Source organism: Elaeis guineensis, chromosome 6 (genome assembly GCF_000442705.2).
Source record: "Elaeis guineensis isolate ETL-2024a chromosome 6, EG11, whole genome shotgun sequence".
In the NCBI taxonomy this organism is placed as follows: domain Eukaryota; kingdom Viridiplantae; phylum Streptophyta; class Magnoliopsida; order Arecales; family Arecaceae; genus Elaeis; species Elaeis guineensis.
The window spans coordinates 128,317,633-128,336,134 of NC_025998.2; the positions used below are offsets into that span (position 1 = coordinate 128,317,633).

Consider the following 18,502-nt stretch of genomic DNA (forward strand, 5'->3'; position numbering starts at 1 on the left):
GGAGTCCGTCTATCATGACCCTGGAGTGGATGTATCATATCAATCCCTCTTCGATTTCGCCTTCTCTTTTGCAATTTGTCTGCATTCCTTTGCCATGGGTCTTAATCAAAAGGGTCCATTGGACCCGTAATTAGGATGAGATCGGTACATGACCATAAAGGTATTGGATAATCACTAGAAGAATAGCCAAAAATAGTTAAAAAATTAAATTGTCATCATGCCATTTGTCACGACTCTAAGGTTTGAAGGGCCATGCAGTAACAAAGATTCGTAGGTTAAATTCTCTCCGTTCTTTGCTAATGATGCCGTCATAAGTAAAGTGTGATCTATTCCAATTCTATATCATTTTTTTCATGCATACGTAGAAATCATATTTTTATAATGTAGATACATTGAGATTTGCTGAATATGAAAAGATTGCTAACTTGTCGTCTGATAATACTTGTTCAAATTTCAAAGCAATTCCAAACCATGCGAGAATCCTCTATGTGATCCATATAAAAGCCAATCTCTCATTGTAATGGTTCAATTTAACAGTAATAGTTCAACCATTGTTTATACCCATCCATTGAATTAATTGTTCCTAGGATAGAACCATAACTTGGAGGTCTCTCAATTACATGGGTGCTGCCTAACATCACAACCACTAACATAACTTGTACAACACAAAACATAGAAATAGTTTTATCCATGACCTAGGTCCTGCTCTAGGCCTTGCATAGGCATGCTTACAATTGGCCACCTCATGTCCAAGCTTTCATAATTTTCTCTTGCTTTATTTGTTGTGCTTTGTGATGAGTACACCCAAATGGACTGTGGATGATGGAGAATGTCCAATCCACTGATTGTAAAATTGATGCATCTATTAATAAATTTACTTGCTCTGCATCTTACTCCCACATGCCCATGCTTCCACAGATGCCAACCTTCTTGGTGCCTTCTCATCTTGCATTGTCATGCATATCCATCAGATAAGTCTCTCTCTCTCTCTCTCACACACACACGCTATTATGCATTCATTGAGAACAGGGGAGAGAGGCTCCTTTGCTTTGCCTATGAGTCTGCAGAGCTACTAATTCTCATTGGCAATTAATGTGTTATGACATGAGCAATCCCTTTGCAAAAAGAGGGAGAGAAAAGTAGAGCCAAGACCAACAGCATCTTGGCTGTCAAATCACCATCCAAGGATCTCCTTGGGACCACGCCCTCCTTAAAGTCACAATCCCAGCAACTTTTTCCCACACTTGAAGACAAGCAGTTCCCCTCAAGCGAAGTCAAAAAGATAAGGAGAACCAGCAGGCAAAACAGAATATGATAGACCTACATTAAAGTTTACCACGAGATTATTAACCCGAGCTACAAAGTCTGTCTAATGCTTTATTAACTCACGCGTCTCGCTCCAAAATTACTGAATTATAATAGTTTTCCCCAGGAAGGGGTTCCCACAATATAAACAATATGCAATTGAGGAGAAAAATGTTGAAGCATATTGATAAAAGATTTTATGTAATTTACTCCAAATTTAGCTATGTGAATTTCAACTAGAATAATATTTTTCAATGAAATATGCTAAAAAAAATATTACTTTTTTGATGAAATAAACTTAAAAAAGTATTCATTATAAAAGAAGTTAAAAAGTAAAAGATCCTCCTTAATTTGGACTCATGGAAGACTAACTCTATCCCTTAAGCAACACATGTTGATTAAGCAAGAGATGATCCTGTCTAGATTTCACAATAACCATAAAAAACTATCACAAAATGCTAATATATGTTCTTTTCTCAAAAACTCTTTCACATCCTTCTCACATTTTCATATATTTTTCGCTTTTCAGCTACTTATCTTTGTTCCTCTAAAACCACAACAATTTCTTGAAAAAAATATCCATACTAATACATATTTTTTTGCCTCATGCAACGAGGAGACATTTGCATGGAGAAAAACTCGGACCAAATTGAAGTGAATTTTAATCTGGTTTTTATTGAGAAGAGAATAGGAAAACTTTGTTAATAATTTTCAAAAATGCATGAAAAAATTACTAGAAAAAATAAAGATAATTATTTAGGACCTATTTTTATTTTTTATCATTTTAATTGGCATGTATTCAAAAGGTAGGCCACCAGAGTATATCTAATAGGATAAGGCAGCTCTGTTGGTCAGGCATGTGAAGACCTGCATTTTTTTTCCCCCTTTGTTGTTATTGTTGTTACTGTTGGCAGTACTATACACCACCTTTTCTTCTTTCCTCCAATGGTGTGGTGATCATGTGCCACCTCAACCGCCTTTAGTAGCTAATCTAGTCTTTGTTCTTCCCAAATCTCGATGTCCCAACTCAATTATTGAAAGGATCCTGGGCTAAACATCCAAGCCCAGCCCCCTGCCACACATAAAGTTTTTGTGTTACATCTGTCATGTGATGTACCAAACATCCATCTAAAAAAAATACATAGGCAGCATTGGAGATGCCATCCCTAACTAGCTAGGTGACCACGCATGCAGAGGATATGGGCTTGGAATCAGGGATTGGATGATGGATGATACCCCTTTGAACAGTTAACCTAAATTGGGTCTTGATCAAAGAAAGATCTTAAAAACTTATGCCATTTTAATTATTTTTTCAAAAATATATTAAACCAATCTAAAATAAATATAACTTTGAAAATTAGAAAATTAGGAGAGGTATCTATCACCATCGACCACAACATAGACTCCGCATGATTAGCACCATATGATGCATCTAGTCTGCTACACTATTAGTTTTTCTGTACCCATGTTTTACTTCAAAAGATTGAAGAGCTGCTATCATTCTCCAATAATCCTGACAAAATGAATAGATATTAGTGTCTAAAGTAGTCAGATCGGAAAGCCATATAATAACTATCAAGAAGTCCTCTTTCAAGATAATATACAAAGCATTCATAATCTTTATGGCATACGACATACAACTTCTATATAGCATGTAATTTCACCATAACAATAGTAGTGTCAAACAATGTAAAATCTTCTACTGCAACTAATACACCATTAGTATTTTTAATAACAAAACTTGCTCCACTTAAATCACCAACATTTAACATATTACTGTCAAATTTAAACTTGAAAAAATAAGAGAATGGTAGCTCTTAAATAAAGTAACAGTACATATAAGGGAATACAAAATCTGCAATAGAAGAGTTATAATTTTCTTCAAGAATCAAGGGTATCTCCGAGATAGTAGCATTAATGTATTCTTGTGCTTGACTACCTGCGCATGCTTTCAAGAGTGAATTTAGTATTCCAAGAATTATTTTGAAACATATAATCATTTCTAGCCAACCAAATATTATAAGCAATATACACTGTCAATGTAGCCTTTCTACCATGGTGACCTATAAATTATCTATCATAGATGGTTTGGAGGAAGGTGTCAAGAGAAAGAGTCGGAGAGCCAGAATTATATTTGCATCAATAATAGGGGTTTGTTTCCGAATTCAATTCATTAACCTATAACGTAAAATTATGGTTCCTATTTTAAAAAAAATAAATAGTGACATATATTTCTTTATGATAAAAAAAATAAATAATGGTATATATCTTCATTCGATAAGGAAACAAATTATGGCATATATCTTCTTTTGATGAAGAAAAAAAATAGGCATGCAAGAAAACAAATTATGGCATATATTTCTTTATGATAAAAGAAATAAATAATGACATTCAAGGAAACAAATCATGCAACATATCTTCTTATGATAAAAAAAATAAATAATGACATACAAGAAAATGAATCATGGTATGTATCTCCTTACGATGAAAAAGGAATAATAGAATATAAGGAAATAGATCATGTCATATATTTCCTTTTGATATTATATAGTTGGCAAGTCACGGTCGCTATGGCATATTTTTGTCATATCAATAGAATTGCACCTATAATTTTGTAACAAGACCTTTGCACAGCTTTTATATAATGTCATCTCATCCCATCGAGTGCGGGTCTCATGACATATCATATCACTTTTATTTTTTTTGGGATAATTATAGATTATCTATTTGTGGTAAAGTCTAATGTCACTCTGTCTATCCGTAATTCAAAAAGTAGCATCTAACCCACCTAAGACTAAACATATCAACTTCCATCATGCTCTATCATCCATTTGTGGTTTGACAGGCATGAATTTATCTTTCAGGGAGAGGTCTAGGGCTTATTTTCATACTATTTTCCTCCCCAAATCTCCAAATCAGTGCTTGTTTCTTCGAATTCAAGCCTCATTCCACCCATCCAAAGTAGAAGAATAAGAAAAAATTCATCAAATATATTTTGCAATTCTTATTTTTCATTGGAAACTTATTGGATTGCTCAAAAAAACCCTTTAAATAAGGTGATGTAGATGTTGTAATCCATGCCTTCAAGACCATCATCTACCAATAAATCTACTAATAGATAAATTTTATGTGATTATGGAGAAAGATCAATTGTGAGGGCATCATGGATGGTGAGAAATTTTGAAAGATGATTCTGGGGTTGATTATCAAAAATAATGACTATAATCAAGATAGAGTGTGGAAGAGAAGTAAAGCAAATCAAGGATATTTTCCCCCTTCTGATTTAAATTTTGATGTGGAATGGGGATGAACCAGCACTAACATTTTCAACCGTATGGATCATTTGAATAGATTCATGTCATTTCAATATGGGAGTGGGTCCTTCAAAATGATGAAACAATATCCTTAGCTAAGAGCTAGCATCCTCTCAAATTTAATATATGAAGGGGGTATTTGGTTCACAACTGGAATCAAAATCGGAATGAAAACTGGAATGGATTGAAATCGAAATAGTCAAATCCCCTGAAATGATTAGTTCGTGATCGGAATCGAAATCGGAATGGAAATAAAAATTTGAATCTTTAGAAAAGGGCAGAAATTGAGTTTTAGATAGATTAAGTCATTCCCATTCTGCCTTGGAATTGAAATCGCAATGGGATTCTTCTCAACTAAATGATTGAAATGAGAATTATTAATTTTCATTCTGATTCCATACCCCATGATTGAAATGAGAATTATTCATTTTCATTCCGATTTCAGACCCCAACTCCCCCTAACCAAACATCTCCGAAATATTATTGGAGGCATATATAGAAGAAACCTAGAGATGGTTAGTTTAGCACCATGAAATCTAAAAAATTCCAAATTTGATAGAGATGCCAAGGCATGCAAAGAGATATCTGATAGGAAATCACTGTTTAGATATAAAGAGTTCAATCCCCTCGAGAATCCCAAGGGATGGATTGTTTTATCTCTTACTTTTGTCTTTTTTAAGTTTAGACTTTCCCAGTGACTAAGATTTTGAAACATGCTTAGTGAGTATTTTTTTATCTAAATCATCCCAGTAAGCAAAACCTGGCATTCCAAATTAAAATGCATGATGCATGATAATATTAAAATTCCATGTATGGCGAGCTTGGTATTGCTAAGATTCAAAGATCTTCTAACATTCGCAACTTGCTTGATTAAATTATCAGACATTCTACTGAAGCTGAGATCCAAATGCTCAAATCCTTTCATTTTGATCACAAAGTGGAAGTTGCAAATGGACGAACCAGATATAACAAGGAATATCATACGGTTTACTTCCACATTGCAAAATGCTTCATCAACATCATCAATATTAGCTCTAGATAGAAGAAGCTTTGATAAAGGAGTATTAGCTCTGTAGTCTCCATAAAATATAGAATGAATGGTCCTCCTCAGCATCCGTGTTGGAAGTGCTCCATGGGCGTCTCCACATCGATCTCGAAATACCCCCTGCCGCCCCAAGCTACCATCGCCAGCTCTCATGCACCGGTCCTACTGTTTTTTTTCTCTCTTTAGCAAAGGATGGGAAATGGTGAGGCAATCTTTTCCAACTTATTACATGAGGGAGGCCTGAATAGATTAGTAGTTAAATAATAATGATAACTAACGGAAGGAAGGGAGGGAATGGTTTATAAGAAGAGGAGTGGAGAATCTGTGTAGTGAGAGAGAGAGAGAGAGAGAGAGAGAGAGAGAGAGAGAGTTGTTGTTGAATGGAAAGGAAGGGGAATATAAAAAGACCTGTATATATAACGGAGCATAACAGAAGCTGACAGATCCGAACTCAGATGGCTTAAAGTGCTATTTTTTGAACCACAAATAATTAAGTGAAATCAGACTTTATCTCATGGATTATATATATATATATATATATATATATATATATATATATATATATATATATATATATATATATATATATATATATATATTATTAGATATATATATATATATATATATATATTATTAAGCTCTTAATGTTCTCGGCCAGTTATATTTTGTTTTGACTGTTGCAGAGTTGTTGGGATTTCACATGAAGAGGTAATTATCTTCTTCTGTGGTGTGCTGAGGCCCATATAAAGACACACTCGCTTCGGACGGAGGAGGAACAAGATCACCCATCTCATTTCTAGAACGCCTCTAAGGTGGGTTGGGGAACTCCTGCTTCAGTGCAGCAATGGTGCTCTTGGGTTGGGTACTTGGGTTGGCACTGGGTTTCTTGGTTGTCTGCAGTGGCTTGTTGAGATGGAATAAGGTGAGGTATAGGAAGAAGGGCCTCCCTCCAGGGACTATGGGATGGCCACTTTTTGGGGAGACAACAGAGTTTCTGAAGCAAGGACCCAGCTTCATGAGGAACCAGAGACTTAGGTGAGCTTAGAGAAGAGTGGTCCTTTGGACTTACTCTTCCTTTGGAAATTTTGAGATGCTAAGACAAGAAAGTCCTCATTGTAGGAACTATAGTTTTCTTTATCAATGCATGAGTTTTTTTTTTTTCTTTTCCATGCATGAGGTTTTGAACTCTTTTATCAATAATTTATGGCTTGAAAGTAGGTTATTCCTGAATGTGATTTTACTTCAGGAGGGGATAAAAAACCTTTGGGTATTGAATGATAAATCCCTTTTAATATTTTCCTTTTACGGAAAACATAATGGACTGTCTCATGATACATAGTTGCAAATAAGATGCAACAGATTTTTTTTTTCTTCCTCTGTTCTTCAGAAAGTCTGATATTTGGAAATGATGGCTTTTAGTTGGTGTTCCTTGTCACTCAACAATGATTTATATGACCCTCCAAAAGGGAAGATAATTTTTATCCGATATGAAACATCTGCATGATTTAAAAGGTGGATTTTCTGAATTCAGTGGCTTTTACTGGAAAGTGGTATGTCTTACTTAAGCCTTTTCTTTAACTCCATTTCCAAGATTCATGTCTGCTAAAAGGAATTCTCTCCACTGTTTTACCTGGTTCTGCAAGTACTTGCTATTTGATATTACATCACTGTCCTTTTTGCATTTCCTTAGCTATTTTGGTCTACTTCTTTTAGCCACTGAAATGCTTCGTTTGGGTCTACTTCTCCAGCCTTAGCATTTGTCACTGCTTTTTTCACATTCATAAAAGGTTCTCTGTTTAGCTACTTCAAAATGATTCCAGGAATAAATTGTCAGTATGATGATTCTCATATATTTACAAATTTTTTTTTGAGGAGTCATATACTAGCAATTTCTAAGGTGGAAGCTATGCATACTAAATATCAGTGGAGTATTTATTTTCTGGTTTACAGACAAGTAAAATATGCTCAACTTTTAAAAGTTTAGAGGATAAGTTTTGGGTAGTTGCTGTTAAACATGATTTTCTTTTGCCTTCGTACTTTCTCACACTTAAGTTCTTTTCTTAATGAATTTTACAGGTATGGGAGTTTGTTTAAGTCACATATATTGGGATGTCCTACAGTGGTATGCATGGATCCAGAGCTCAATAGATTCATTCTCATGAATGAAGGGAAGGGCTTTGTTCCTGGCTATCCACAATCCATGCTGGATATATTGGGAAAATGTAACATTGCAGCTATACATGGTTCCCTCCATAAGGCTATGAGAAGTGCCATGCTTGGTCTCATCAATTCCTCAGTGATCAGAGACCAACTCTTTCCCAAGATTGATGAGTTCATGAGATCTCACCTCTGCAGTTGGAATGGGAAAGTCATTGATATCCAAGAGAAAACCAAGGAGGTTTGTAGAATTACCATACAAAAAACTCTAATCTTCATGTTTAGTGTTCTATTCTCCAATAGTTATTGTCTTCAATACCCAAGCAGCTCCTACTTTGGGAAAAATAACCATGCAAGTTTTCAGAGCAGTCCCAGCCTCTTGTTGATTTTAACTACAAAGTCTGGGAAAGTAATGACTAGAACTTAAGCTCAGGAAACTTATTTATAATTCTTTTTTTTTCTTTTTAGGGCTACAGATTTCCCTTTCAGAATTTATTAACCATTTAGTTCTTCATGTTCAGATGGCGCTTCTGTCAGCCCTGAAGCAAATAGCTAGCATTGAAAATGGTCCACTTTCTGAAGCTCTAAAAACTGAGATCTTCCAACTTGTTCTTGGTACCCTTTCCTTGCCTATCAAACTTCCAGGCACAAATTACCACCGCGCATTCCAGGTAAGTCCAAATATTCTTGCCATCTTTACCATCTCTTACAATTTATAGGATTTTGGTTTTTTGATGACATACTCCTGCTGCAGGCAAGGAAGAAACTAGTAGGCATCTTGAGAGAGATTATTGGGGAGAGAAGGGCTTCTCAGTGCTCTTACAATGACATGCTTGATTCCCTCCTAAAGAATGATGACACCACAAAAGTAAAACTCACTGATGAGCAAATTGTTGATCTGATCATCGCTCTTGTCTATTCGGGCTATGAAACTGTTTCAACAACTTCGATGATGGCTGTCAAATATCTCCATGATCATCCAAGAGCTCTTGAGGAACTAAGGGTACAAACAATGCTATTATATTAATTGAATTAAGCTTGTAACCAAATTTTTATATAGTTTAAATATCCCATATTTGTTGTTCCTTATCAATTGATTTTTTTCTCGCAGAATGAACATTTGAAAATCCGAAAAGGGAAGTCAGCAGAGGATGCAATAGATTGGAATGATTACAAGTCCTTGAGTTTCACTCGAGCAGTAAGTCGATCACTCCAGCAGCGAGTTTCAGTGAGTTTTCCTGCTAATCTGAAACATTTCCAGTAAAACATTTTAATAGAAAACTGCTGTTCTTGTTATAGGTAATTTTTGAAACTCTAAGGATTGCCACAGTTGTTAATGGGGTGCTCAGGAAAACAACCCAAGATGTGGAAATGAAAGGTGGGTTCAGAAAAATGGGAACATATTTTGCTTGGTTCTCATCAATCCTATGCTAACTATCCTCTTGTTGTCTCTGGAACCTAAAAAAAGTTGGATCCTTAATGTTTGATATGTGTTGTGTTTTCTTCAGGATTTGTTATTCCAAAAGGGTGGAGAATTTATGTTTACACAAGGGAGATCAATTATGACCCATTTTTGTATCCTGAACCTTTAAACTTCAATCCATGGAGATGGCTGGTGAGCAAGCATGAAGCTAAAACATGCTTTAATTCAAGTACAGCATGCCTCCTTCTGATTTAATGCAAACTTTGATCTCTAATCCACAAACCCTTTCATTAAATACAGGAGAAGAACCTGGAGTCACACCAGCATTTTATGATGTTTGGTGGAGGAGGTAGGCTGTGCCCAGGGAAAGAATTAGGGACAGCAGAAATCGCAACATTTCTTCACTACTTTATAACTAGATACAGGTCTGTCTATGTCTCTGGTATTTGATCTTCCATAGTGTTCTTTTTTGTTGTGTTTTCAGTTTTTTTTTTTTGAGATAAAGGTCATTAAAAAAAAAAAAACTCATGAAATTTTATAATGAACATTATCTCACACATCAGGGATTTTGGACTGAATGTATGGTTGCATGGTTTTTGCTGCTTGTCTTATATAGTTCATGCAGCTGGAGTTGAATGACTAAAGTAACAGAGCACCTTTGATCTTTGGTATGGGTTTCACTAAAATCCTCTACAAAGTAATTCTGATTGTTCTTCAAATATTTCTGTTGCAGATGGGAAGAAGTTGGAGGAGATAAAATCCTGAAATTTCCAAGAGTTGAAGCTCCCAATGGACTCCATATCCGAGTTTGGGACTATTGAAACTAGTATTGTATACAGATATAGATAGGTTCACTAACAAATCATCAAAGAGAAGTGTTTGTTTTCTATTGTTGAACAGTGAGAAATTAGAAATATTATTAGTCATCAAAGAGTATGCATTGCATCTGTCAAAAGTTTGCCTGTAAACAGAGGTGTGATGAGTACCTAGGTATAGAAGGGTCATAGATATGTAGGCCTACTAACAACTGATCAAAGGAAAAGTGCTTTTCTTTAGTTGGTGTTCTAATTGGAAAGCATTATTCTCTCATTGCACATTTTTGAGCTTGATTTAATTTTGAATTTTCTTGTAATCCTATGTTTTCAAGGAAAGGATTAATACCTAATTATTTATGCACCATGTGGGCAACCTTAGCCACTTTTGCCAATCCAGGATCCAGGTAACATACCACTGAATCATATTCTTTCTGGCTTGTTTTAGACATATGATTACTAAAGGGAATTAATGTTTAAGGTATTTGAGATATAGAATTTCAGCACTATTCAAGTGTATAAAAATTAATGTGTTCATGAAAAATCTTTGATCAGAGATAGCCATCAATCCAGTAAATTCATACTAGACATTACAATGAACAACATACTACGAACCAGCGGGTCACATTGATAACAAGTTATTCTCAATCCAACTCCTAAAGAAATGGATACTTCGACTACTCGTATATATTTAGCACTCCCAAAAGCAATTCATTTTGTCAGAAAAATTTGAAAGCTGGGGATCAAAAAAGTTTGTAAGAACACCATATCTGGAGAACTGCATGATTTGTTGCATATGTTCCAACAAATAGGCCACAAAAGTATGCAGAAGGGGAGCTGCACCAGGTTCACCAACATTTAGACAAACGATATCCACACACAATTTTCGTTAATCTCAGCAAACAACTCCAAAATTCTTACAGATTTAAGTGGCATCAGCATGTCTTTCTATGTTCTCAATGGTATGAAGTTTGTAAAAGAGAAGACAAGAAGGGAAAACTCTGGTGATTTGAGCCCACTAGAATAAGGTGGCAGAATAGACAGCCAAGTTTTGGCCTTCTGGGTGTTCATAATGGGTGTTCAAGCACCAGGCCAGATCCATTAGAAAATATCCTTTGCTGCTTCAGACCAACCAACATGGCGTTTTCAGTTATGGACAGGTTCTAATAGTTGACATATGTTACTTGGCATGGCCTTAGCCTTGCTAAACAACATCATTAGCTTGTTTGGGGAGAAAGAGAGGAGAGGTTTCAACAACTGCAAATTACTCATAATCGGATACTTAGAGATGCATCATCCGAAACTCGAACTTAGAACCTCTCCTTCTTAGGAGAAGAGGAGTGATTGAGTGCACAAATTATGAGCATGTTTTGGGAAGTGGCTTCTGCTATGGTGCTTCCTCATCTTCCTGAGCAACAAGACCATGGATTATATCTCTGTGAGCAATGATCATGGATTATAACTGAACTCTAGTTCTTATATCGGTGATTTCTAAGTAAGGATGAAAGTAGTATGGATAATATCCATTCAGATTCGTTTTTATATCCGAATCAATTCAGATATGGACAGAATTTTAAGGATCCAACTAACATTCATATCCGTGTCCATAACCGTCAAAAAAAAAAAAATATGGATTTGGATAGACAACTATCCAATCTACATCCGAATATCTAAATTTACCTGTCACTTTATATAATTTTATATAATATTTATTAACTTTTAAGAGAAAAATATAACAATGTAAATATGCTATTAACTTGATTTTTCATCTATTTAATAATATTTTTTTCTATAATTATAAAATTTAATTATCCATCTCACATCCGTAATTATATCCATATTTTCAGTATTCGAATTATATCCATATCCATTTAAAACAATATAGATATAAATTTTTGTATTTGAATAATATTCATATTTGTATTATAAATATGGATATGGATAGCTGGTATCCGATTTGGTTTCAACCCTATTTCCAAGTCTATCAGAATTTAATGCCGGCTTAGACCAAACACAAACATTTGGACCATGCTCAAGCCTAGTTTAAGTCCTTCTGGCACCCTTGAGCCGCGAGTGAGGGTGGTTGGACTCATCCACTCACAAAGCATGAGGAACCAAGAGGGGAAGAAGGTCATTGTACACTAAATTTATGTACATATATGTTTGCTCAATTGGTTTGAATCTAGTGTACTTCAGTTCTAATCATTGATGCCAACAAGATAGTATACTTGTGGGATGATTACAAATGATTTACGATCTTAAAAAGTTAGCACCAACATTTTAAACATACACACATACATACACATATCTGTGTATACTCACGGAGCCTGTATTTATTTGGCCCAAGCTAGTTATAGTGAGGATCTCCTAACAGCCCTCCTGCGTCCAAGTAGGCCAATTTCCAGCCCTTCAATGCCGCCATTATGATAAAACTAGTAGATCCCAGCAAGTCCACATGACGGACGCTTCTAAATTCTTTTATTTTTTCTAAGAGAAGCTACCTGTGATCGTGGGGAAGATCTCGGAGTAACAGGATAAAACGTCCATAGGAAGATATAAATATATATATATATGTAGATAAATATATAAAAAATATTTAATTTGTGATCAAGATCGAAATAAAAATTTAAATTTATATAAAAAAATAAAAATTAAATTTAAAATAAATTGAATCATTTTTATTTATTTTAAAATTAAAATTAAAATATAATTTTTTTATCAAATAATTAAAATAAAAGCCATCCATTTTAATTTTTATTTCAGACCTCCATCCCTCTTAATCAAGCACTCCTGACGTCTAAGTAAATAATAGGATCGGAGAAGTAGAGATTACCCTGGGAGTAGACACGTGACTGTCCCTTTCATAGCCAGGACTTTTTCTTCTTAAGCAAATTTTAATTTTTGAAAAGACGTGCCATTCAAAATAAAAAATATTGAAAGTCGTGCCCGAGTCCCACTACAACAAGAATAAATAGAAAACTATAAACAAAAGAGAAATTAAAAAAAGGAAACCTGGTAGAAGGGGCAACAATATGGCAATTCTAGTTGGACACTATTTTGCGATCATATTTTTGTCCTTCGGAGATGCATGTATTGCACGTGCCAGTACAAGTTGTTGCTAACTGAAGAATGCTAAGAAAATGTTTCATCACCCATTCGTCTTTGATGCCAATGTGGAGCCATTTGCACGAACTTCAATCAAAAAAAAAAAAAATCTTCGTGAACCAATCCAATCATTGTGAATTGCACTAATTCTTTGTATCATATTGCACATGAAAGCTTAGGGGGCAAGGGAGTCTTGTGGACTAGGATGGTACTCAGATCAGATCAGATATAAGTAGATCGGATCAGACATAGATTGATTCAAAATATTTTGAATGGATCAGATTTTAAAACTCAAATTTGACCTACTTAATAAATGGGTTATCCGGTCCAACCTATTTACTACCTATTGATAATAATCTATTAAAAAAAATCAAACAGACCAACTAGACCCATTTAAAAGAAAAATAAAAATCTGAGAGGGCTCTGTCCCGTCGGATCTTCGTCAGATCGCCCTCCTCCCACTCTATCCGACTTCCGTGCAGTCGACTGCTTCCACTTTGCCCAATCACCATACTGTCGACTGTCTCCAGCTCCATTCGATTGGAAGCCCTCACCTCCAGCTCCGTCAGTGGCCTAACCGGAATCCTAGATGCATCCAGCTCCGCCCGCGATTTGACCGAAAGCCATCACCTCTAGCTCCACCCGCGGCCTGACCCTTAACGCGCCCTCCTAACCCTAGATCCCTCCCCCCTCCCCAATCGGCTCCACCTTCTCGGTCGTCTCCATCAGTCCCTCACCCTCTTCGACTGGTTCTTCCTCCACCGCCACCTCTCCCTCTGATTCCCTGCCTCCTCAACCGGTCCTTCCTCTACCGCGACCGTCGGTGTTTTCAGACTGGCCTGGTGTCCGTGCGGTTGTGCCCTGCACAAAACCCCCCATCAGCGAACTCTTGGAGGGGATGAGAAAACCCCAGTAGCTGTGGTCTTGGCCTCCATGGTCTTCATCTTTGGCAAGCCTTTGACGGTGTGAAGAAAGAAAGAGGAGGGCCAAGGGGAAGAGAAAAAAAATGCAGGGCTGCAGGATGGGAACAGAAAATCAAGGGTAGCGTGGCACGTTATCGATGGGATGCAAGTATTTCATATGGATACGGTCCAATTTCCCACACACGGGCCGGCGAATTCGAAAAAAAGTAGTGCGCTCCATGTTGTAGAGGCTTTAAACAGATTATGTTACACGGGTTAAACGAGTTATGTTACAATCTGATCTAATTCAACTCAATCTATTTATTAAATGGGTTAAACAGGTCAGCTGTCTAAAATCTGAATCCGATTCGATTATTAAATAAGTTAAACAGGTCAATCTGTTTACGATCCGAACCCATTTAATCTAAATTCAAACATGTTTAAGACGGATCGAATGCGAATCGGATCGATTTTTGCCACCCCTAATGTGGATTAGAAATATCATTATTTGATTAAAAAATATCCTATCTCTTTATTCTAGAAAGAGATGCAATGGATCGGATAAATCATTACTTTTATCTGCTTCTTATCTATCTTGAAATGAGGAGTAGATAAGCCTTATATGTTGGAACGAGATAGATAAAATTAGATAAATCATATCAAGATAAGAATTATTTCTCTTATATAAATTTTTGTTTTTTCTGTTATGGTTTTAATAATATGGAGGACGTCAATAATCCCATATTGGTTGTGAGTCAAAAAAAACTTGTACTTATAAAGAGAAAAAAATCTTTTTCATGCGAGAAATTTTTTAAAGGATAAAATCGTGAGGTCTATGGATTCAAGCGGATAATATTATGGTTCTAATAATGTGTCAAGGGAGACTCACTTTTATAAGAAATTTTTTTTTTTCTGCATAAGATATCTTGAGATCCATAATTCAGAACAGACAATACCTCACATGAGTCCTTATTCGCAACATTCTAAAAAAAAAAATCGGGTGAGCCCTTATCCGCAACATTCTCAAAAAAAAAAAAAAAATTTATGCAGAGTTATATATCTACTAGTTAGATTCAAGATGTATTTTATCATTATCCATATTCACTCCGGTTCTGTTGTGGATCGTATCAAGCCAGGTATCGGACGAAGCAAACTTCCACCCCTAATTTTGAATCTCACATTTGGTGTTTCAAATTTCGACTTGTGCAGCTCAATGATTGCAATAGTTTTGTGGCTGGCAATTCAGCCGGTGCGTTACCACGTGACAAAATGCAAGGACTTGGACTCTGGAGGGTGGTGGCGCGATGCAAGAAAAGGAGATGGTGGAAATCGATCCGTATAATCCATGTTTTTTTTTTTGATAGAAAGAAGCAATATTATATTAATTAATTGACACCAGATATGAATGTGGGATACAACCACGGATGCAGCCAAAACAAAAATGTACGAGCGAGGGTACAATCCATGTTTTAATGAACTGGTTTGGTCTCACTAAGCTTTCAGTCTCATCAGCTAATTACTTGGCTGATGGCATTTAGTGGTGGGTGAGGCCCATTATACCCAGATAGAATGTTTTCAGCATCAATTACAGCTTCTTCCCTCAAATTGAATGTGCGATAAAAATTAAAACTCTTGCACCAAGAACCAGATGCAATTCCTCAACCAGGTTTTGAGAGCTGTGAATTACTTACCTTGTCCTTGAACTAGGTTTTAATGGCTATAGATCTCTCTTCTTGTGATGCCCAACCAGTGTCCCCATGCTTTCTATTAATTAACGAGAAAGAGAGCATATTCTCGTTTTGTGCAGCTACCAAGATTTCAAGGCTTGTGGTGTGCATTGAAACTCCAGCTGGCTGCTAACCTAGCGGTGGCACCGCTGGCATATGAAGCTGGAACGAGAAAATGAGAGAAATGATGGCAATAGAATAGAAAGGCATTGAATATAAAGACAATGTGTCACAAATTCATGCATTGCACCTAACTTTTGACGTTTTAACAACTCCATTTGTCCACACTGCTGCCCCATGGCGTGCATGTTGGCAACGTGGTGGCAATCAAGAAAAACTTACTGAAAATTTTGAACCAATCAACAGGAAATCACCGTATCATTTATTGTTGAAAAAAGATACACTATTTTTTAAGTTCGATTGAAAATTTTGAATGAAAAAAAAAAATTCACTGATCGGTCAGCTAGCAACTTTCGCTGTTTTAAATAGAAAAAAAATTCACTTTCTTAAATATTATAATGGTTTCTCAATTCTCATTGATTGATCCAAGATATATATGGTGAAATTATTCTAATCAATAATTTTTCATAATAAAGTTGGATCGGATTATATAGGATCGATCAAAAATTTATCAAATTTTACCTAATTGATTTGTCAAATTTAATCTACGCTGGATTTAAACATATTGAGTGGTTAATCCATCCCTAGCAAGTGGCACACAAAATTCAATGACTTTTGGCTTTCAGCGGCAAGTATGGTCTTCTTGGTTGGAATAAATTTCGCTCTTGTGAACATCACCTTCCCTACCTGCCAGAATTTATTTAAGAATTTCATGTTTAAATTATGGGGCCACATCCCTTGTCTTATTAGAAAGCTTATAACTGATGTATTTGTCAAGTGGGATCCTTGGACCAGTCTTAGCTACTGCCACCGTTTCAGCTGATGTATTGATGCTAATTTGAAGGAGTGATGGGAGTGACACGAGAGTCACTATGTCAGCTATTGGTTTGCAGGAAGTGAAGCGGAAAAGAAGCCCTCTCATTTTATTGGGAATTTTAATTGGAGAAAATTTTAAAAACTTTTTTTTGTGAAAAGATATTTTCTGGGAAGTGTAAACACACGGAGAAGGTGTGTTTTAGAATTTCTCACGGAAATGGGATGAGAAATGATAGAATTTTTTTTTTTTCAAAAATATTTTTTTAATATTATCTTTATAAATATTATAATATTAATAATATATTAATATTTTTTAATATTTATATTAATATATTAATATTTATATTAATGTCTATGTTAATAAATTTGTTACATTAAACTATTGATATTATATTAATATAATAAATTATTATGATTTAATATTATATTACATTAATATTAATATAAAATTTAGGTATAGAAAAATATAATTTTATATTTATCAAAAATATAATAAATATTTTATATCATTTTTTTAAAAAAAATACATGACCAAACAAATATAAATCATTTTGTAATATATCATTTTTGTATGATCAATCAAAAGAATTAAAATTATATCCTAAGCACCATATTTTTAAAAAATAAATTTTCAGAAAATTTTTTTTTTTGCACGAATCAGAGACTTAAAGGCCCCACCTGCATGCAAATTTTTTTTTTTTTGGTAAACTACCTGCATGCAATTTAAATCCATTGATACACGACAGTGGTGGTATGAACTTTGCTTCCTAAAGTTGCGGCGATATCATGTCCTTCAGAAGGACAGCTGACGCGCTCCCTGTTTTCGGTGGCAGCCGCTACGGTGTGTCGGTCAGAGAATGACTACCAAACGCTGCTACTTTCGCCGTCAGATTTGCAAGTTAATTTGGCACTGCGCGAGTTTTTTCTAGACTTTGTATGCCATGGAATGCTAGAAGCGTCACACTGGTGGTCATGTACTGGGGTAAAGAATTTGAGTCATGTGTACTCCGATTAGTTAAAATGCGTTAGCAATTTCTACTAAAATATATAGCAACATGTCTACTCCGAGGGAGTACCAATGTGTAGGCAATACCCCACACCCTTATATTCCATTATATATGAGATTTAGTTATCACAACTGTTTGTCACCTCGTGACCCACCAAGGCTCATATCTCCACAGTCGTCTGTCTCAACAAGTAACATGCAAAGTCTTCCATTAGAAGTAATCCTCCATCTATAAAGAAGGCTTGCATGCGGAATCACTTTCTTTAAAACACAACAGCATATTCCTCTATACCACATCTAACTAGGTCTCTTGAAAATGTAAGCAAGAGAAGCTCTGCTATAAAAGAAAAAAAAAAGGGAGGAGAGAGATTACTCCCTTCATCTTTGGGCATTGTCCTTGGTTTTGATTCGACGAGTTGGTTGGGCTCATGCTGACCCCACTGTTGAATCCAGACCGACAACTCTTAGAATCTAGTGGTATTGAACCGATAAGAAGAACATTGATCGGAGTCATTTTTTTTAATTTTCGAATGATTATAACGAAACGTGGTATGCTAGTTAATGCTACTTATTATCCACCATCGATGATAGCCTTAATTCTCCATGACAGTTATCGGTTAACAAAATAATGAATTTTTTTTCTATAAAAAAGAAACATAAAAGGGTCTTTGGATAAGTTTTTCTAATAGCCAAAAATACTTTTTTGCCAATTTTTTGTCTTACTATTCCCAAAGCTCCAACTAACATAAGTATCGGAAGATCCTCTACAA

At 35.5% G+C, this 18,502-nt stretch overlaps 1 protein-coding gene across 1 annotated transcript; it reads left to right on the top strand.

The window, feature by feature from the left end:
• The first annotated feature begins 6,412 nt into the window (after positions 1–6,412).
• LOC105046675 (cytochrome P450 85A1) lies at positions 6,413–10,333 on the top strand. The gene is made up of 9 exons (XM_010925333.4): positions 6,413–6,699; positions 7,741–8,062; positions 8,343–8,492; positions 8,576–8,824; positions 8,933–9,019; positions 9,121–9,199; positions 9,330–9,436; positions 9,545–9,669; positions 9,978–10,333. Exons 1-9 carry the CDS (start codon positions 6,509–6,511, stop codon positions 10,063–10,065), a joined length of 1,398 nt encoding a protein of 465 aa, XP_010923635.1. The 5' UTR covers positions 6,413–6,508; the 3' UTR covers positions 10,066–10,333.
• Positions 10,334–18,502: the final 8,169 nt, after the last annotated feature.

Bases quoted from the DNA above. Each gene is read 5' to 3' on its own strand.
- LOC105046675 (XM_010925333.4), top strand. From the start codon at position 6,509: ATGGTGCTCTTGGGTTGGGTACTTGGGTTGGCACTGGGTTTCTTGGTT. The intron at 8,493-8,575 runs GTAAGTCCAAAT...CTCCTGCTGCAG, and splicing joins ATTACCACCGCGCATTCCAG to GCAAGGAAGAAACTAGTAGG. The intron at 9,437-9,544 runs GTGAGCAAGCAT...CATTAAATACAG, and splicing joins TCAATCCATGGAGATGGCTG to GAGAAGAACCTGGAGTCACA.